The following is a 21,124-nucleotide window of genomic DNA, read 5'->3' as shown; positions in this document are numbered from 1 at the left end:
ACTCCTGTACTCGAGGATCTGTACTACACAAAATATTTCATTTAAAAAAAGAGGAATGAATACCTAAAGTAATGCTAACATCTCTGAGGATATTAAAGCTGGCAGCCAGTGTTATTGCAAAGCATTATTGAAGTTGCCTGGCAGGCAGCTCCTCACACACACCCTGCAGGGAAAAAGGCTCTTTCAAAAGCTGGGGGGCTGCAATGCTGGCTAAGAGTCCTCAAAGCAAAGGTTTGTCTAAAAAACATCTTCATTACTACCTGGGAATTTCAGGTTCAGGAAAAACATCTTCAGAACTCCCTGGGAGAGGTGGGGGTTCTATATAAACACTGTTAAAACAATCCATACATACCAGAGTGGGGCTTTTTTCCCCTATATAATCCAAATCTCAGCTGCAAGACTCATTCTGACCATCTTATTGCTCAATTCTCTCAGAAAATTAAGTCCTGTTCCACTTGGTCATCATCTTTTTTTTTTTTTCTTTTTTTTTGCTCTCCTGGATTCATAAAATCCATTTCCTCAGAACAGCTCCTTCCTCCATGAATCCTCTGAAAATGCTGGGAGCCAGGATTTATTTGGAGAAGGCCCCAGTGAATCAGTGGAGGTGACTTTAGCTGCCTGTCCTGCTGCCATTCAGCAGCTCAGAGAGAACCAGCACAAGAGGAAGAAAATATTAATGACTCGAAGGCACTCTCACCACAGGACCAGCCCTGTCTGCTCTCATTTCCTCTGCTGCCAATAAGAGTGTCTTTTACTCACTGCACCAAAGTCTCCCTTTCAGGTAATCCTTCATGCAAACCTTCTGCTGGCACTTTCCAGAGCCCAGAAGTATTAAATCTGGTGTTCCAGCAGTTGCTGATATATCAATAAGAATTGTTGGACAGCTGTTCTTTCAGAGGATGGAACAGATTTATCCCTATCTCCAGCTGACTGGGGGGAAAAAAAAAAAAAGCTCATAAAACAAAATCTGCCGAGATAAAACTTGCTAGAAAAGCAATATTTCCACAGGGAATGGGTCACTCACTGGGAGCCTGGAGCCCTGCAGCTGCTGGCAGAGCTCAATCCCAATCCAGGGGCACCCAGGGGGTGGTGAAGGACAACTGCTGGCTGTTCTACCCCAGAGGAAATCAGGACATGGGGAGGCTGTGCTGAGCCAAGGGGAAGGAGCACTTGGCTGGGGCTGGGAGCTGGTATTAAATGTGTGTTTTTGGCACAGGAAGAGCCATCCCAGCTCCCTGGTGCTGCCAGCACAGGGCAGGGCCCAGCCTGGCACACACATACAGCCTTTGGCACCTCCTGCAGCTGCCAAAACCAGCAAAAGCACATGGGAATCTCAGCCCCAGGATGAGCACAGACCCTGAGCAGGGCTGCCCTGCAGCACCCAGAGTTTTGGCAAGCACAGGGAGCAGGGAGGGCGACAGCTTCCTGGTCACTGCAGGTGGGGAAGTGAGAGAAAATGAGGATTTTTACAGCCTGGGTTGCACTGAGGGCAGCTCCCCTGCCAGATCACACCCTGTGCTCCTCCAAGAAGGAAGAGGTGACTGGACCCAGCCCTTGTCCCTTTCAGGAGCTGCAGTTTGCAGCTTTGGCACTGCAAAGTTGGCAAGTTGGGTTCTCCCTTGGTGGCCTGCAGACACTCCCCAGCACATCCCTCCCTGCTCCATCCCTCAGGAATTTGGCCACTGCATCCCCCCTGCCCAGCTGCTGCTCCCGTGCCTCTGGCACATCCCATGGCTTGGCAACAGGGATGGAACAGGAAAATCCCCCAGGGAGCAGCAGGCAGCCCTCCTGCCAAAGAGTGCAGCAGCTCAGGGATCACATTTCTGTTTGTTTCCCACCTTTTTCCTGCACAGCTCAGAGCCTGGATGAGGAAAACCCTGCTGCTCTTGCTCCCTCCCCCTGACCCAGTGCAGAATCCCACCCACATTCCAGCACATGGAGCAGAGCTGCTGCCCAGCAAAAGAAATATTGCTGCTATTCTCCTCCTGACAATACATTTGTGCCTTAATTAATAGCAGGGTTCCCATGGCAACTGCTTGTTTATAACAGAAAAACTAAAGGCACCAGCAAATCCCAGTGTCAGCGAGCACAGGAGAAATACTGGGTGTGCAAAAATAAAACTTCTGCCTTCCACCCTCCTGCAGTGGGAGCAAATTCCCAGGTTCTGACACTGATCCCTCCCTTTTGAGGGGGGAAAAAGGGACTCCTGAAGTTTGTCCCATCTCTGCTGGCACGGAGGGTGCCCAGGGGCTGTGGCAGGACTGGGCTGGCCCCACCTGCAGAGCTCAGAGCTGGCTCCTTCAGCACATCAGAGACCAGCAGAGGGGCTGGCCAGGGCTGGCCAAGATGATGGGAACCCCGGGGAGAGCAGCCTGTCAGAGGGAGGAGTGTTAAATGCCAGAGCTCATTCCCAGGAACATCCTGCCAAGCCAGCTCCAGGGCTGTGCTCCGAGCTGCAAGGACGTGTCTGGGGGAGCTGCACGAGGTGGGAGCTGACAAATGCCACCAGCCAGGCAGGGGGAACCAGCTCAGCCCAGCTCCAGCTGCAGGTTCACCGTGGCAATATCATGGATCCACATCTCCACGGGGGAAGGAGGCTGCCCTGCAGAGCTGGGGGATGACAAAGAGCAGGAGTCCCAGCACTGGCAGCTTCAAAGGAGGCAAAAGGAGGGGGGAGATGCACAAGCTCCCAGCTCCAGAGATGAATTACAGCCTGCAGTGCCCACTGAAAGCTGGCCAGAGGACAGGCAGCCTCACAGAGAAGGGCAACAGGGAAAGAAAGCACCAGAAAATAAAGCCATAAATTAATATTACCCAAGTCATAAAGCAGCAGCCAGACAAACATCAGAGAGCAGGGACAGAGGCAGCTCACCACCCACATCAAAGCTTACCAAAGGTCACTTTGCTGTCCTCCCCCTGCTCCTGCCTGTATTTATGGGGAAGCCTTCTCCAAAAAACAGAAATCAGTTGAAAAGCTGAACTAAGCAGCAGGCCAGGCCTGGGCTCAACAGCTCAACAGCTTCAACTCTTAACGTTTTCTCTATCATGTGAACAAAAAACAGCCTCATCAATCAGTCCTGCTAAGACAACTCCTACCAAGAATCTCCTGGAGGGCAACACAACCATCTACTGTTGATCTAATTTGTCTTTAATTACAAAAGTTACAGTAGGGCTGGGAGTGCTTTCTTCGCTGGGCCCTGAAGAGCAGGTTTGTAAACCCAAGGCTCCTGAGGTTTCTTTATTAAAAGGTTATTTCCCCCTGCACTTCTGCTAAGTGGAGGAGTGCATGCAGCTGGTTCACTTGAGAGGGCTTCTCCAGCTGAGGGGATCTAACAGCAAAAAACAGAAGGGGAGAGGCCAGACAGTTCTGCTAATCCACCCAGAGAGAGAGGAAATCAAAGCAGACTGGCAGCAGCTCTGATTCTGCAGCACTCACATGCTGGCAGAGCAATTCCTAACCCAGCTCACAGCGACTTGAGGAATCTGCCCAGCAGAGCAGCAGAAACGAGGAGCAAGGAGGGAGGGAATGAGCCACTGGGTCAGCCTTGGCTGCACAGTGCTGTCCAGCAGTGGCACAGTCCCTGGAGAGCAGCAGGAGCAGCTCCTCAGGCAGCTCTCTGTTCCATGGCTGTGTAGTGAAGGACAAGGAATGAAAAAGGGCTGCACAGTGCTGTCCAGCAGTGGCACAGTCCCTGGAGAGCAGCAGGAGCAGCTCCTCAGGCAGCTCTCTGTTCTGTGAAGGAGAAGGAATGAAAAACAGTGGGGTGAGGGCTGCAAGGAATGGAGGAAAGCAGGGGTGGAGTGTAGGACAGGCACTCCAGGACGACTGGGACTAATTTGTGCCACCAACACGCACTTAAATATCAGCAAATCCTCCACAAACCACGAAACTCCAACATCCACATGGGGAACACACCACACCTCGTGGGACAACACCTCTGACAGACAACTTCCCTGACTGCTGGGAAGCAAGAGGAGAAGGAGCTGGCTCCTTCTGGGTGGGAGAACCAACCTTTTCCCCTGGCCCAGGTGAAGGAGCAGCTGCTCCCGACGCTCTCGGCCGCCTCGCCCTGCCAGGGCTGGCCCTGCAGCTCCAGGGCTCTGCTGCTGCTGCTCTTCAAAGGCGTGATGTACTTGGGCAGCCCTTTGTAGAACCACGCCCCAGACCTCTTCCAGACCTGCCAGAGACACAGACAGGACACTTTAAGCTGGGTTTTTACAGCGAAATGAGCTCCCCACCAAGCTCGGCCCGGCCGCTCGCGCCGATCCCAAATTCCTGCCCAGATTCATCTCTGTCCTCCTTCCACAGCTGAAAAACCCCAGCTGTGAGGAAGCAGCAGGTACAGATGGCAGGAGGAGCAGAAGGGGATGGCAGAAGTGCTGCCTCATGCTGGACCTGCAGCACAAGCCCAGTGTTCATCTCACAGAGCAATCCAGGCCAAGCCAGGTCGTGTAACGAGCTTGAAAACCCCAGAATGAGAACAACACTCAAATAACCTGAACCTGCAGCAGGAAATGGACCTCGAGCACCAAACTGTAATATCTGCTGTAAGAACAGCCTCTCCTCTCCAATTTAGCTTTAATGCAGCTTATGATGAAGGCACTCTATTAAGTATATTTAATATAAAGCCTGCTGTAAGCCAGGGGAAGGGAGAAGGGTGGCAGCTCAGACAAGGAGAAATGGCCTCATACAAACCTAATTCTTGTGTGCCTTCCAGCAGCCTGATAATGAGCTAATGACACAGCCAGGGCAAAAATAAGTTAACATAGTAAAAATATCATTTTTTACTTCTTGCACTTCTGCTCAGTGAAGGAGATCATCAGTGTTCCCACTCCAAGTTCCCAAAGCACTTTACACACAGTTTCATCATGATGGCAGTGGGTGCAAATGCAGATATCCCTAATTGCAGCAACACATTAGAGCCTTTAGAGCTTAATGAAGGCAGAGGGCAGTGCAAAACCTGACATTCAGGAGGACACCTGTAGTGACAAAATCTGACATTCAAAAAGCAGGACAGCAGCAGCCCCACTACACTGATGGCTGCCTGGCTCCCAGAGCCACCAAGAAAGCTCAAATCTCTGTGTTTGGGGTCTTGAAAGCCAAGTGCAGGCGATCTGAATGCAGAGGGGGAGCTGGGAATGTGGTTTTTAAAGAAATCCACCCAGCAGGAGAAGAAAGCAGAGCGCGGCTGTGACCCAGCACACGTGCAAGGGGGAAGCTCGTGCATCACAGCAGGGTCTGCAAACCAGCAGGTGAGAGCATCCTGCAGCTCCACCAACGTTCTCCCAGCAGGAGGGTGAGTCTGCCATCCAGGCACAAAGCTGGGAAGCCAATTTCCCCAAGACTGCAAGTTGTTCTTCTGCAGAGGGGGTTTGGCAGGCAGGACACCTCAGCAGCTCCTTCTCTGCTCTGCCAACAGCCAAAGTGACCCAGCCAGGCAAGGCACAGGCTGACACAGCTCCTTCTGTCCCTTCTGCTGCCACGTGGGGACTCACAGCAGTTGGTGCAGTGTGTCAAACAGCACATGGCAGAGCAGCACAGGGACCCTGCAGGAACGGGCTCTGCTTGCTGAGAATCAAGAAATGCAACAGATTTTGAAGTGTGGGACAGACTTCTCTGCACAGAGCTCAGGTACACGTGGCCCGTGCAGGAACTGCAGGCTGGGCAAGCCCAGGGGTCCCTGGGGAAGGCAGGAGCTTTTGGGAGCAGCAGGAGAACAGGGACAGGGCTGGAAATTGTCCATCCCTGACACACGCTGGGGATCTGGTGCACACACACCTTCCCTGGATGAACTGCTGGGGAGGAAACAGCCCTCTGGTGCAGTCACTCTCTGAACAGACCTTGCAACATCTGTAATTTAATTTGAAGCACTGGAGAGACCTATTATCTTCAGGCAAGCTCCAATTTAGACACACCATAAAACCAATCAGACACAGCACGGGTGGCTGCAACAAAGGCTGGTCACCCCCAGGTTCCTCACTACCCCAAAGCAAGTCGTTACAGAAAGAGTTAATGACATAACACACCCAGCTCTGATGTGGTAATACTACTATAAAATTGATTCTCTGCATACATATTCCCTTTAAATTGGTGCTTCTAATAGAGTTTGGTCCTATTATGGCAGCAGCGAAATTGTTTTGAAATCAGCTCTGAAATAACTGCAGCAAGACGCTCTCCCCTGGATGGATTCAGTCCCTCTGCCCCTCCAGGTTTGCAGCACAGCCCATCCCAAAGGACCAGGGATCACATCCTGCTCTGCACATGGGGCAGTTTGAGCATTCTTGGATTAAAACTCCATGTTTTGATCCAAGGTTGATGTTGTTGACTGCTATTGATGGCATTTGATTGATGGCCAGAGTGGCCTGACAGCAAAGTCCTTGCTTGATTTTAGATTAATACATCTGTAACAGAGCCTTGAGAATAAAATTCTTGTTTATCAGCAGGAGTTTACTCTTGCCAAGGAAGGGAGGATGCTGCTCCCACCAGTTCACATGAAGGTGAAATCTGTTCCCCACAGCAGTCTGAGTTTGGGTGGAGCTGGAACGTCACCAGGGAGAGGGACAGCCGTGGCCATGACAGATAAATGCCTTTTACAACCCTGATAATATTCCCATTAAAGCTGCATCAAGCCATCATTGCAGCTATGGAGTGACACACGCAGAAGCAGATGGGGATTTTATCGAGCATTTTCAAGTGCAGCCTGGAAATGGGACCTGACAGAGAATCACTGGGCCCTGGTGAGACTCATGTTGCTGCTCTGAGCTTACAAGTGCTAAAACAAGCTCCTGAAGAGGGAAAACATTAGGGCTTGCTGATAAAGAGGTGGATCACAGCTGAGGGAATCACAACAAACACTTGCAGCCTCCCCAGAGCCCTCCTCACCAAACCACATCCCCCAAACAGAGATGCTTAGAAAAGAGCTTTGCTGCAAAGCCACATTTTGCTCCAGCACCTCCTGCTCGTGCCATGCAGTGCTCCCACCCTGCAGCCCTTTCCTTCACAGCAATTTGGGCTTGGTGACAAAGCCACAGTTTGCTCCACCACCTCCTGCAGCCCTTTTTCACAGCAACCTTGGTGAGAGGAAAACCACCACTTTCACCTTCCCAGGCTGACACCAGCAACACCAAAAGGTGGGGAAGCAGCTTGCTGTGGGCTACAGAGAGGAAAAAGGCCCCTGCAGATGCAGCCTGCCTGGGAGGAGCTGCTGGCATGCCCTGCCTGCAGCACAGCCCCACAGAGTCCCTCTGTCTGTCCCAGCTCTCCAGCAAACACCGCTGGGCAGAGCCAGCGCTCCTCAGCCTCGTTATCTGCATTCATCTGCTTTTCCATAACACAGAGATTTCCAATTACATTATTTACAGCAGGCTGCTGCCGACTCCCACATTGGGCACTTGAGGATGAAGGAAATTAAAAGGCAGTGGAATTACCATTCCCAGCTTTGTTTCTGGAATAGCAAAATCCATCGCCCCCCTGACCCCGGCGTTTCTCAAGCTGCACTGCCTGCCAGCCTTCAACCATTTATCATCCCCCTTTCAATCAGGCCTCTTTTTTTTTTCTCCCACCCGTGGCTCTATTCTAGAGGACACTATTTTGAGTCTAACTACTTGCTGCCACCCCCAAAATAATATGGCAGAGGCTATTGATGAGTTCTTTCAATTGCAAACAGGTGCACATCGCTCCTATTCAATCCAGAGTCACCCAAAATAAACACCCTTCTCCATCCGTGGGGTGTTTTGCCAGGAAATCGTCATGCCAGGCAGGAATAACCCCAAGCTATGTTGCTTTACAGTGTTCCAAGTGGTAGGAGTGGATATTTGAAAAGGGAAGCCCCGGGGGCAAAAGGGGAGGAGGTGACTCTGCTCCTCTCTTTGCGAGGTTTGTTGTGATGAACTGAGAAATGCAGCCAGCCTTGAAAATGCTGTGTAGTGGAGGAGAAGGAATGAAAAGGAAAGTGAAGCAGAGAGGGCAAATTAAAACTTTTAACAGGTCCCGGGTAGCTGACACTCCTTTTCATATTTGAGGGAGTTTTAAAAAAAAAGCTTCCCCCCCACCCCACTGAAATTGCTTTCATTATCCTTACAATTCTGGATGTGTCAATTCAAATGTAAATGTGCACAAACGCTTCCAAGAGGATTTTAATTACAATGATAGCATCGCTAATTATGGATATATATATAAAAATATATGTATAAGGGGTAATTCAGGAAGGTGTTCTGCAGAATCTGGTGCCACCAGTCAAAACAAGGCTGTGCAGAGAGTTAAAGGGCTGGGCAGGGATTTGACAAAACCCAGCAGGTCCCTTTTCCCCTTCAGGCCAGGAGGTGACAGGCAGATTTCGGCCAGGCACAGCTAATTCAGGGTGGGCAGTGCTGCTGTGCCAGAGGTCTGGCAGCAGGGAATCCTTCCAGCTGTGCATTTACCAGCCAAGTCCTGCTGCTGCAGCCCTTGCACTGCAGGAGCTGCTCCCTTTCTGCCCTCGGATCTCATTCCCAGGGAGTTCCACTGCAAACCCACAGCCTGTGCTGGCTGCAGCCAGGATCAGCATCCCTGGGCTCCCACGGGATGCTGCAGGAGCAGGACTGCCCCAGGGGATCAGCCCTGCACACTCTGACTGCTGAAAGGTGAAGCAAGATCAAGGAAAGGAGGAGGGAAGGAGGAAGGGAGATCCTTGCCCTCAGAAGTGAATGTGAGCTGAATTTGGTTCTGCCTTTGCTTGCAGGAGCACTAAACAACAATCCACAGCATCCAAAGACACTGTGAAGGAAAACACCCACAGAATCCTGGAAAAACAAAGGAGGGTTTTGCTCCCTCTGCAAACAGCTGGGACAAACACCTCTGGAGGGATGCAGGTGAGGTCTGGCTTCCTCCAGGATGCACTGATGGTGTGGGGCTGCCTGAGGGTGCTGGGGGATGTTCCCTTTGCAGACACAGCCCCTCACCCTGCCCATCCCCTGCTGCTCTGCTCTGCCTGGGATGCCTGGATGCAGGCAGGGTCCCAGGAAGCAGCAGGCAGAGCCCATCCCTCGCCTCCACTCTCCAGAAATAAGAGCAGCTCGTTGCTCGTGGCTCTGCAGCGCAGCCCTCCCAGAGGAGCCTCCCAAGGAAACAGAAAGCAGCAGGGAGGCTGAGGACAGGATTCCCAGAGGGATCTGTGGGCACCAGGCACTGGGCTCTGACTGCAGAGCTGATGCTTCCACAGCTCGTAGCTCTGGAGCTGGTTTTGAGCCAGGCTGGGTGATGGTTTAATCACAACCAAGGCTGCAAAAGGGGGACCCTAACCCCAACCTCAACCCTAACATGTCACTAAACTTCTGCCAGCTCAATTCCAGCCTGCAGGGCTAAATAATAACATGGGAAATGAAGGGATGAAGGAGTGTGGACAATGCCACAGGCTGCAGCTGTTAGCTGGTGCATGGGATGTCCAACCCCAGCACCCCAGATCCTGCTGGGCCACATTTATTCTGATTTACCTCAACTCCTTTGCCCAAGGTTTCTCTAATTCTCAGTTCCCAAACCCCCAAAATAAAGGCAGGGTGTGTAGGAGGAACAGGGGATGGATGATTTGATGTCTGTGCGCCCTCACTGTGACCCTCCCAACCTTCTCCTGCTCAGGGCACCAGCAGCAGCATAAATAAAAAAGGACACAGACTTGAACCCACCTTAAAGAGAATTAGAAAATAAAGCAGAAGCTACAGGTTGAGAGGCAAGTTGAGGCTGTGATTTAGTCTAAGAAGGGAAGGTCCATCCATTTTCCTCAGGGATGCACTCTGGCTGTATCTCAGGGCTCACAGAGTGAGAGCTGGAGGTTATCATACCCTCCCACTCTGGCCACACATAACACGTGCTGGACACATTAATATTCTCTGCCTACTGACCAGGTTACTTATTATTTTCTAAGAAATAGGAAAAAACCCACAGCAGTACAGAGAGATTGAAAAAAACAACAGAATAAAGGAAATAAAGCAAATTTTAGTCCCTGCGTTTCCCTGCAGAGCTCAAAGAATACCTGCACCTGCCTCGCTCTCTATTTTGGGATCTCTATCTGGAATTCAAAACATCTAGATGATTCAGTGTATCAAATTGTTATCAAAATCCAGGGAGCTGGAATGCTCTCTTCCTGCCCTACCCACACTGCTGCTGATAATTTCAATTGTCAGCATCCACGTATTCCTCATTTTACCTGAACACGGACACAAAAAAATCCCTCCAATGCAAAACCTAAGCAATGCAAAGTTTCCACAACTAATTAAAAAAACAAAAACAAAACCAGCACCTTGAACACCTGCACAAACACCCTCACCACACTTCAAAAATTGATTTAGCAGAGCACCCAGGTTACACAGCTGGGTGCAGTTTGGTCTGAAATAGCTGGACTGGATTGATGCTCAAGGACCACAAGCCAAAGCCCAAAATAAATTGATGGGAACAAGTGAAAATCCATCTGTAATCACAGAACAAATTCACAGACTTCACTCCAGCACAGAGCAGCGAGCCCTGATGTTGGTGGATGCTGGCTGCCAGACAAGAATTGAGGCAGCCCATTACTTTTTTACTTTTTTTTTTTTCAAAGTCAAGGATAAAGGATATAAAAATTTAGAGACCTGCATTAGAAGTCTCACACACTGGCAAGTTATGGGATTTTGAAGGCAGGGAGGAAAACAGATTTAAAGGCTGCAATTCTAGTTATTTTTAGTGGGACAAATTATGCTCTACATCTCTCAAGCTGTATTAAAAAAAAGTCAGCCAAGTTTATTTGTCACAGAGTGAGGAGGGAAAGGGTGTAAGGGAACAACATCTTTATGGCCAGAGCTAGAGAAATCCCACAAAGTCAAGCTCCAAGTGTGTTTTTTCCCCTTCACCCCCTCATAAAACAAAGTTGTCACCACTGTGTGTGTTTGAGCCTGCCTGGCCTCCAGCCAAGCCTCCCAAATCCCATTTTCTGCCTTCCAAGGCCCAGGGAAGAGCCCAAACATGCTGTGCACAGATTTGGGCTGGGCAGGGGGATGCTGCTGAGCCCCAGCCCCCCACAGCTGTGTTTTACCTCTCTCTGCTCACTGCAGATCTTGCACAACCACAGGGGACGTTTCTGGCCTCCGACAGTTTCTATCCCACACTTGGTGCAAACTTTCTGGAACAAGGAGAGAGAAAAGAAAGGAAGAAAAACAAAAAAAAGAGAGGTGGTGTTAGCAGCTCCCCACAGCCCTTGGGGGAGAGAAGGTTGAGAAGCAACAGCTCTGCTTTGCTCTCCTTAAAAACCTGACACAAATTCCCTGTTTTTCCTGGAGAACCCCTGACTGCAGGAAGATGCTGCAGGGCTGTAAGGACAGGAGGCAAAGGCAAATCCACAGCACAGCCCTTGGCTCCAGGGAGAGGAGAGAGCAGGGCAGGGCAAATCAAACCCCATCACCCACAGGTGTATTTGCAGAGCTGCTTTTTTATTGCCTTAATCCTAACCCCCAGTCTCTGTGGCCTGGAGAGCAGCTGTAAGCAGGCACAAGTGCAGGATTGGGAATGTTCTCCTTCCTCCTCTCACACACACGTGCTGAATCCCACGTCTTCCCCTCCATCCCAGCACACTCCCCTTGATCTGGGGCTGGTTAGCAGGTGGGCATGGCCATGGTTACACACATTTCCTGAACTGATGGCTCTGCACAGCCCTTTCTGCTGTCTCTGCTGGCATCCCAAGCCATTTACAGCCTGAATCTCCCAGCATTACATAATGAAGCCGATGCCTATCAGCCCTGGCAGTGCAGCTGGAATGAGAAATGGGATGAATCCTTTGATCCTCACAGGGGAAAAGCCACTCAAGAAGAGGAGAGCAAAAGCTTGCTGAGATGTACCTGAGGATTGGATGTCCCCAGATTCACACAGGCTGCTCCTGTGCCCAGGGATGAAGGTCTCATCTTCCCCACCCCACTATTCCTGCCCTCATCCTCATCCTCCCAGAGAAATAATGAAAACCTGTTGAGCCTGGTGCACCAACCCTCAGCATGGTGCTCCCCAAGCCAAGGGGGATTGGCAGATTCAGTCACAGACACCTAAAAGACCCCAAACTCTCCCTCCCCCAACCCAAACCCCGAGGGAGCAGCTCAGCCTGAAATCCCCTCCAAAATCCCAATCCCCACACGGATAGCACATTCAAACGCTCCCTCTAGTGGAAATTCCCAACCGATTTTACTCCCAGCCACGAGTTCTGAAAAATCCCAACATTAAAACGGTGTTTTCCTCCCCTCCTTCTCTGCAGAGTAGCTGGGAAATTGAGCATCACTCAGAACCCCTCGGAAGAAGACATAAAAATCAAGGGCGTTAAATGCAGCCCCATTTCTCATTAAACACAAGACAAAGCACTTTCCTCTCCCACTCATCCTTCACCTTTTACACACACATCAATCCCCTGTGCATGGTAAAGCACCTTGGGCTTTGTCTCACTCCTGCTATTGTTAACACATCTGGCTTTGCACAATTCCTTTATTTCCCAGATAATAAAAACCAATATTAAAAGCATTCTTTCCAAAGCAGGAAGTGGCACTTGGAAGATCCATCAGAAGTGCAGGACCTTTGTTCAGCAGGAGCAATTTACCTTGCTGAAGGTAAATTCTTTGCTGTGTTTCAGGTGCATCATTGCAATTCCTGGTATTGAATTAAATGTTCTGCAATGACACGGTACCAGAGCAGTGCCTGCCAGAAAAATATGAACTTTAAAAAAATCCATAATTCCCTGACAAATTGCTTATTGCACACAGCACTCCATGAGTGATGGATATCCCTGGACAAGAGGGAACAAGCAGTTCACTCTGTGCTCTGCTGAAGGGTTGGCTGTTCCCCGAGTTCACTCCACAACATTAAAAACAAGAAAGGGAGAAGCCTAGGGCACCCAGGCAGAATTTTCTTGGGCTGGCACAGAGCTGAAAAGTGCAGCCAGTCTGAAAGCAGCTGCAAAATGCACCCTGGAAAAGTAGGATCTCACTTAAATCTGCCTGGATATGAATGCTGCTGAACTGCCCATCAGACTCCTGAAAAAAGGGAATAAAATCAAATAAATAAAAAAAATCCAGTTTTTCTCTGGGGTTTTCTGGTCACAGCCCCCCTCAGGGCAGGCTCACACTGTCCCACCAGCTGAGGGTCACTCCTGCAAAGGGACAGGGCTGGGAAGTGTCTGAAGCAGCCCCTGCCTCCTCAACAGCGTTCAGGGTTCACAGGAAATTGGTCAAAAAGCCCCATGGCAACGTGGCTTAGCTGGCTCCTGACAAGGTGAGGGCAGAACTGCCACGGGAAGAAGGCAGGAATAGAGCACATCCTGTTATTCCACATGCCTGAAATACAGGAAAGAGCCAAGAATCTCCTGCCTGTCCCCTGACCCTTTACTGCCCACAGTGCACAGAGACCACGCTGCTCCCATCAAACCCAGCCTTTCACTCCCCACTGCTGCTTCCTTCCACACCCCTTCCCTAAAAGCTGTTTTCCCCACGGATTAGGAGCCAGAGGCTCCAAGATTTGTGTTTCCTTCCCCAGGCACTGCCTTAGAAGGAATTTTCTGCACAATCCCAGCGATTTCTGCGGTTCCCAGTGGAGGAACCTGCTCTGCAGCAGAGCTCACAGCCTGCTCTGCACGAGGGCTGTGTCCCACAAATCCAGCAGTGCCACAGAAGGCTGTCCCCCGTGTCCAACCCCCAGTCCATGGCAAAGCAGCAGGTTTTACCCAGCAGAAACTCTCCAGCACCCAGCAGGTGCCCTCACCTCGCCGCAGGTGACACGCTGGCATGAAGGAACTCCCAGAGGGGAGTCCCCAGGGAAGATGGGCTTCAAGAGCAGGAAAAGCAGCCTCCCAGCAGAGGCAGGAGGAGGTGGTTGCCTTGGAGATCATAATCTCCACAGCAATACAGATTAACCCCTCAGCTGTGGAGCCAAGAGCAGCAGGAGCCATCCCTGGGGTGCTGGAGAGCAGCAACACACACAGCACAGGCACTCTCTGAGGCTCAGGGCTGGAAAACTTGCACTGCTTTGGAGCTTGAGGATGGACTTGAGTCCTCCTGGAAGGTCTCAGGGCAGACCTTGCAAAGCTCACAGACTTTTGTGAGCTGTCTCTGATAGCTGCACACTCCTGCCCCTCGTCCCATGCTGCAAACCCCAAAACTCCAGCTGGGAGATGCAGAGGGGGCTGGCACAGCCCATCCCAGCACTGAGGGCAGCTCAGGCACTTTGGGATCCTGAGGAGTCTCTTCTTATCACCAGGATCCTGAAGAATCTCTTACTATCACCAGGCTGCCCCAGAAAACCTGATGGTCTGACAGTGAGAATAAAATAACCCTGCAGAGCTCTCCAGCCTCCAGGGGTCTGGTGGTTCCCAGAGAATCCTGCTGCCAGGAACAGGCTCGTGTGAGCAAACCCACCTTTTTGCAGTCCTGGCAGAAGACAGAGGAGCTGCCCAGCAGCCCCAGCATCTCCCCACAGAGCAGGCACTGCGAGAGGCCGTTCCCCATGGCGTTCTTCCTCATGTTCTCCAGCCTCTCCACCAGGCGCCTGCGGGCAGGAGGCAGAGCAGAGGTCACAGCATTGCAGGAAAAGCTTCAAGTGCTCAGAGCAAGTCAGAAAGCACTGGGAAAGGGGAAAGGAGCTGAACCTGCCAAGCCCTCTCCATTTCCTGAAAGCAGCAGGGCAGGCACTGACTTGCCCACGTCCCATTAGAAGCAGGAAGGCCAGAGACCACGCCAAAGACCAAGATGAGCCTGGCTGTGGCACAGAAATGGCAGAACTGCTCCCTGCTCCCTTCCACAGCCCATTTGGAAGACGGGCAGCACATGAGCATGCACAATGTCTGCAGCAGCAGGGCTGGGAGAGGGCAGGAAGGCAGGACAGGCAGTTGGGATGCAGGGTGTGGAGGGCACGCAGGGCGAGGTTGCTCCGCCATGAGATCACTGCTTGGCAACCTGCAGAGGGGGAGAGCAGCAGCCAGGCCATTTATCAGCACCAGCAGCAGGAGGGAGTGATCCTGCCATCCATGAATCCCACTCTCATTAGTGCTAATGTCCCATCACCCTTGGAGAGCAAGGCAGGGGCTGCTTGAGAGAGGTGCTGCCGTGGTGGGGAGGTCAGGCTGCACAGCCAGAGAGAGCCATCATTAGTGGATTTATGATCCCCGACTCGGACTCTGGCACAAAAGAGCTCCTGGGAGTTGACAAAAGGCATTTCAGAGAATGCCTCACCACAGGAGCTGCACGGGGAGCACTTGCTGCAGCTCCAGCAGCAAGCACACAGCAGCAGGCAGGCCCTCAGGGTCACTGGCTGCTGCTGGGGTCCCCCATTCATCACAAAAACATCACTGCCACTCCTCGTTAGCCCTCGCTAACGAGCTCTGCACAGGGAAGCAGAGAAGCAGGAATCTGGCTGGACAGGGGCTGGGAGTCCCTGGGCTTTCCTGTCTCATGAACACAAACCCTGCTGGGAAATGCTGCAGGGCTGCCCTGCTCTAAGGCAGGCAGAGTGGCATGATCACACACAGAGCTCAGGCCAGACCTCCGGCAGGCCTGAGAGCAAATGGGAACCTGCAGCAGCAAAAGGATGCCTGTAAATTAAATAATTCAACCTAGCAAACCCCATCCAGAGGGCTCAGCCAACTAGAACACCAACTCATTCTCTGCTCCAGGCAAAATCCCAGGGGCCTGGTGCGGACAAGGGAAAACCTGATTGCAGTGCCAGCAGTGATCCTGAGCCACCCACGCCCTGGGCACAGCCCAGCCTCTCCCAGAGCCCCTGCCTCAGCACCACCTGCATTTTCCAGGGACTGTGTCAGGGCTGCAGCCTCAGCAACCCCCAAAGCTCAAAAAAAGCACAAAAAGAGCTCAGCGAGAAGGAAAACACGACATCCTCCCCAGCGGTCATCCCCTCCAAACAAGCAGCTTGGGAGGGGAAAACCACTGACCTAAGGGATGCTCTGAGTGCTGGAGGCTGAGCCCAGGCAGCTGGGAGGGCCAGTGCTGCCTTTGTGACCTTTTCTGGGCAGGGGAGGGACAGGAGCGTGGCCGTACCCGACGCGCTGCTGCTCCACCACGTCCAGCTGCTCTGCCTTGCGGATCACTCCCAGGATGACCTCAAGCTCCTTGGGGCTCAGAGCCTGCATCTTCCTCTGCTTCTCAGTCTGGAATGTGTGCACTGACCAGCCCGTCTGGAGCCTGTGGGAGGGGGTGGAGGGCAGGACTCAGCTGGGGAGGGGAGCACAAAGCCCCTGCCCCGCAGCCCCGCCAGGGAAATCTGCTCCATGCCTAAAGCCCAAAGCAGGAGGCTCCTCTCACTGAGCACATTTCCACACCACCCTCCCATCAGCAAGGAGTGCTGTGCTGCCTCTCCCCGCCCTCCCTTTCTGCTCCTGTTTGTGTTTTTTACCACTGCAAGCCCCCATTCCTGTCTGTCCATAAAGCAGCATCACTCCTGGGGCTGCCCCTCCTGGGGATCCCCTCACAGAGATGGCTGCTGATGCCAGGCACCACAAGTGCCAAGAGCAAACCCACAAACACAGGGATCACCTGCACCCTCCTCCCTGCAGGATCCCACATCCCTCAGCTCCAACACACAAATCTCTGGGCACGCCTGGAAATACAAATTTGGCACCATCCTCCCTTGGTCTGGCCCAGGTTCACACGAGGACCTCAGCAAACCCCCTGTGCCTCACATGCAGCAGCTGATGCTTCTCCTTGGCTCACTTGGCAGCAGGCAGGAGCTTTCACAGCTCAATTAATTAATTACCATTCAGGAGGGGTTTGGAGGTCACTGGATAAACTTATGGCTGCAAGGAGGATGCACTCCTGGGCACCACTGCCTTGCTGAGGCTCCCTGCAGGCTGGGGAGGTGGCAGTGGGGTGCCCAGCCAGGCAGGCCCCTCAGATCATGGGGTGCTCCCCTATTTTTTAACACTCTGCAGCAGCAGCTGAGCCCAGGGGTACAGGCAAGAGCAGAGGTGGCACAGTCCCAGCTGCCAGGGAATGAAAACATCCAAGAAAAATGCACTTCTAGAGCTTGACTCATCCACATCGTTTTAGTCTTTAGGTTGTGCAGTAATTTTAACTTCAGGGGAAAACAAGAACTAATGACAAGTTCCTAAAACAAAAGGGTGCTGGCAGCTGGGGAATGCTATAAATTATATTTATCCATTATCTTTAGGGTGCTGCAGAGATCTGAGGCTTCCTTTCACCCAGGGGAGGGCTGTGGGATGGACTCCCAGGGTGCAGGACGAGTGCAAGAGCCCAGAGACACCAGGAAAGCTGTCAGGGCAGAGCTGAGGGTGGGAGGGGAGGAGGAAGAGGAGGGTGGGGAGGACTCACTTGGCTCTCAGGGCCAGCTGCCGGTCGTTGGGGCAAACCCAGGGGCCCATCCCGCTGCCAAAAATCATCTCAGCCATGGCCCCAGCCTGGGGAGGGTTGGGGTTGGCAGGGTCACACCTGGAGGAAGCAAACAGAGGTGATCTGCCAGCACCACACACAGTGGGAGCAGCCAGACTCACCCACAGACAGTGATAAAAACAAACCATCACCCTCACAAAATATAAGCTAATAAATACCTTCAGGTACCTTGAAGGCAAGGCTGGAAGTTTAGATTTTATGGTATACTCTGGGAAGGAAGAAAAAAAAAAAGCCAGACACTCTTTGTCAGTCCTGATTTTTCATTTCAAACTAGAGAAAAGCGTTGTCTGTAAAAATAGTACCTGCCTCCCCACCTCCAGAGCCCCAGCGCTGCAGTTCTGACAGAGAAAGCCACTCCAAAGGACACAAAGAAGCTACAGTTGCCTTTTTTTTAACCTCTTAATGGGGTAACAAACAAAAACCCACGCAACAATCAGTATGAATAGTGGCAAGTCATTTCCTTCATTAAAACTGCCTCCATAATAGCCTGATATTTATAACTCCAGCCTACAATAGCAGCTTGTTTGCATTCTCTGATGCTCAAGACAGCACCTCTTGTAGCAGATCTCCTGCTGTGGCTCCTGCCCCTGGCATGGTCACAGCAGTGTTCAGTGAAAATTCCACTGAACTGATCAAGAACCAACTTCCAGATGCTCATGGGAGAAACATCCCCCAGAGAGACTCTGCAGCTGAGCAGTTCTGAGCCCTATCAGCAGCTCAGATGAATGGAAAGCACCGAGGGACAGGCACAGCCAAAAGATTTCAATGGATGCTGAACTAGGCTTGATGTAGTGAGCTTTTAACCAGCTGGATTTGCTCTCCAGCAGAGCGAGTGTCTCACAAGCCCTAATGCATAAATTCCCAGGTATTAATGCTCGTCCCCAGCACAGACACTTGCCAGCTTTGAAACCCCACCTGCTGGGCAGAGATAACGTGTTTCATGCTGGTTGGCAAGCAGGACTCAGATCCAGTGGCAGGCCAGGTGTGTCACCTGCCAGCCCTGCTGCAGTTCCCAAGCAAACTCTTTTTTTTTTTCCCAGCCTCAGTGGCCAGCAGTGCTGCAGCCTCCCCTGCTATCTGCTGCTGCCACACTGAGCTCTGTGCTGCTGTGCCAGGCACAGCCTGGTGGCCTTGGCCCCCTCACACAGAGCTTGTGCACATCAAACCCTCCCTGCTGTGCTCATCCCCCAGCACAGAAACACCAGCCTGTGGCACAGGACTGACAGCTCCCTCCTGCCAAACCCCCCTGAGCCAAAATGAACCAGCTCCCTCCTCTCTGGCCATCCCAGTTTCTGGGAAGAGCTTGAAAATGCAGTGCTTACAACAGGCAGGAGGGGAGAGGGGAAATTCCACGCAGATTTCTTCCAGTGCAGGGGGAAATATGTGTAAAAGAGGTGAAGGCTCAGCAGAGTCTGACTTGTGCAAAGTGAGGCATGGGGGAGATGGGAAAGCTGCAGCAAGCAGGGCTGAGGCAGGAAGGACAGACAGGAATGTCACACAGGATTTTTTAAACCTTTACCACTTTAGTCAGTGGTAAAGAAAACCTTGAAGCCTGGCACTGACTGCTCTCCCCGCTCTGCTCAGTGCCACACACTGGGTTTGCATTTCCATTCAGCCCCAGAACACCTCCTGCTCTTTTAATCTTCCTGACAATCTCCTGCGAGGAGAGAACAGGAGAACACCCTCCCCACTCCCATCCCACAGAGCTCACACCCAGGGGAGCAATCAGGCATGAACAGCACAAGAACACAGAGGCTCCCACCCTCAGGCCTGAGTTAGAAGCAGAGAAAAGCTACAATTGCACACAGAATGGCTGACCTGGGATTTTCCAGAGATTTCCCAAGCCTGTGATGTGTGGTTACAGGATTATATGCATATGTAGCCCCCCACACAAATGCATACATTAAATTACTCCTCAGCTGCACCGTGAATTCCTCCCTCCCACTCGTGAACACCTGAAGAATAGCACAGCCCACACTCTGTGTCCATGCAGGGCTCCAGGCAAGCAGCCTGTGCTGGCTGGGGGGTTTTGGAATAAAATCTGGAGCTGGAGATGAGCCCCACAGCAGAGGCAGGGCAGAGGAGCTTCCTTTGCCAGCAGCTCTCAGGGTGGAAAGCTGTGCTGGAAGCATCAGCCCCTCCTCAGCAGGCTTTATCTACTCCACCAGAGCTGAAGGCGAGTCAGAATAGAGCACATGAGCTGAGCATTTTTCTCAGGAGAGGCTTAAAGGCATTCTCCAGCCTCACAGCACAGTGAGCTTTGCTCAGCGTGACTGAACAAAAACAAGCAATGTCATGGTCCTTTGCCTCTTGTTACTCAGCATAAGCTCCCTGTCCTCCCCCTTCCCTGAGCAGCATCTGCAAAGACAGAATTCAAACAAAACACAGCCTAAAGAGCCACCAGATCCCAAAAGAGTCTGCAGAGAGATCATTCCCTGAAATATTTACGGGATGTGCCGTCTCCTCTGATGGGAGATGCTGGTTTTCCACATTTGCCTCTGGAAAAAGCCTGGTGGGGACACACCTCGAGGAAGGAAACAGGAATGGGACTGCAGGGCATGGTCTGCTGGGGAAAAGCAGGGCTGGAGGGAAGGGACTGTCTCTGATGGGTGGGGGAATGATGCCAGAGGAGTGGAAGGCACGGTGCATCTTCTCTCTTATCTCAGTACAGGACAAGAAGTGCAGGGAAATCAGAAACACCCAGATAGCAAAACCACGCCAGCCTGGGGAGTCGTTTCCATGGGCTGTGGTGAAATATCCCCCTCCTGCAGTCTTGCATTTTCTCTCAAAACTATTTCAATCAGCACCAAGCCATCCCTTCCCTCTCCTCTTCTCTCAACAAACTAACAAAGGGCAGAAGCAGCCAGTCAGTCTCTCCTGGTGGGAGCAAGAGAAACTCACAGCTCCTGGCCCACCTGCAGGTGCCCTGCACACAGGGTGACAGCAAAGCACGAGCAATTCATGGTACAGAAAAACCTCCCACTCCAGGCTTCTGCTTTTTACCTGAATTCAGAATTAAAAGGGGAGCTCTTATCGATATTCTCTGACCTGCTTTAAAACCACTCCACCTGCTCATTCCTTTCCTGTGGTGGAGGAAGTCATGTGAGACAAAACCTCATTAAATGTGAGTGCAGCTGGCTGCCCTTGGCACAGCAGCCCAGGGGAGGAGCAGTGCCCTGCAGGGCTGAGCCTTCCTGTGGGGCCAGGGGCATCCTGGAGGATGCAGACCCCAGCACATCCCCGCTGCAGCTCTGATGTGGCTCCTTCTCTGCTGTCCCCATGGTAAGAGCTGTACTCTGGCTACCAGAACTCAGAACTTCAGTCTGGGAGGGAGAAGCCTTCCAGTGGGCCTGAGTGAAGGGAGCAGGGGCAGGCAGGCACAGCCTGTGGACATGATGCTCTTCAAAGAGTTGCTGAGAAGGAATCCAGGTTTTCTCAGCAGAACATCAACGTGAGCATCACCAATTTTACCTCAATTACAGCACAGACACAGCAGGTTGTACCTGTACCTCACCAGCTGCAGGAGCAGGTGCTTAAGGAAGAATATAACATCACAGCACAGCAATATTTACCCAGAACTCCCTCCCAGCCCCCAGACATTCCTGGATCAGGCACTGCCTGACCCAGCCTGCAGCTCTCTTTAACACCCTCAACATTTTCCTGCCCCAAATTTACCAGCTTGCCTTTCCAGCATCATCTCACCACACCAAGCCCCTTCCCCACTCCTCCA

The 21,124-nt window shown here is 52.0% G+C and overlaps 1 protein-coding gene across 8 annotated transcripts in view; it reads right to left on the bottom strand.

Annotated features, from left to right (window-relative positions):
- The window catches only part of RPH3AL (rabphilin 3A like (without C2 domains)), a 36,190-nt gene that overhangs the window by 10,551 nt on the left and 4,515 nt on the right, over positions 1-21,124 (bottom strand). For 3 of the 8 annotated variants that reach the window (XM_039720843.1, XM_039720845.1, XM_039720841.1), the window contains exons 2-6: positions 17,317-17,433; positions 16,027-16,170; positions 14,392-14,521; positions 11,043-11,129; positions 4,013-4,178 (exon numbers count right to left, since the gene is read on the bottom strand). In XM_039720843.1, coding sequence (XP_039576777.1) covers positions 4,013-4,178; positions 11,043-11,129; positions 14,392-14,521; positions 16,027-16,170; positions 17,317-17,393 — 604 coding nt within the window. In that variant the 5' untranslated portion in view covers positions 17,394-17,433. Of the gene's footprint in view, positions 1-4,012; positions 4,179-11,042; positions 11,130-14,391; positions 14,522-16,026; positions 16,171-17,316; positions 21,113-21,124 lie in introns of those variants that run through there. The other 5 variants (XM_039720844.1, XM_039720840.1, XM_039720847.1 and 2 more) reach the window with 5 other exon arrangements.

Source organism: Passer montanus, unplaced genomic scaffold (genome assembly GCF_014805655.1).
Source record: "Passer montanus isolate IOZ18808 unplaced genomic scaffold, ASM1480565v1 scaffold44, whole genome shotgun sequence".
Lineage (NCBI taxonomy): Eukaryota > Metazoa > Chordata > Aves > Passeriformes > Passeridae > Passer > Passer montanus.
This window is presented reverse-complemented; position numbering and strand designations above follow the sequence as displayed.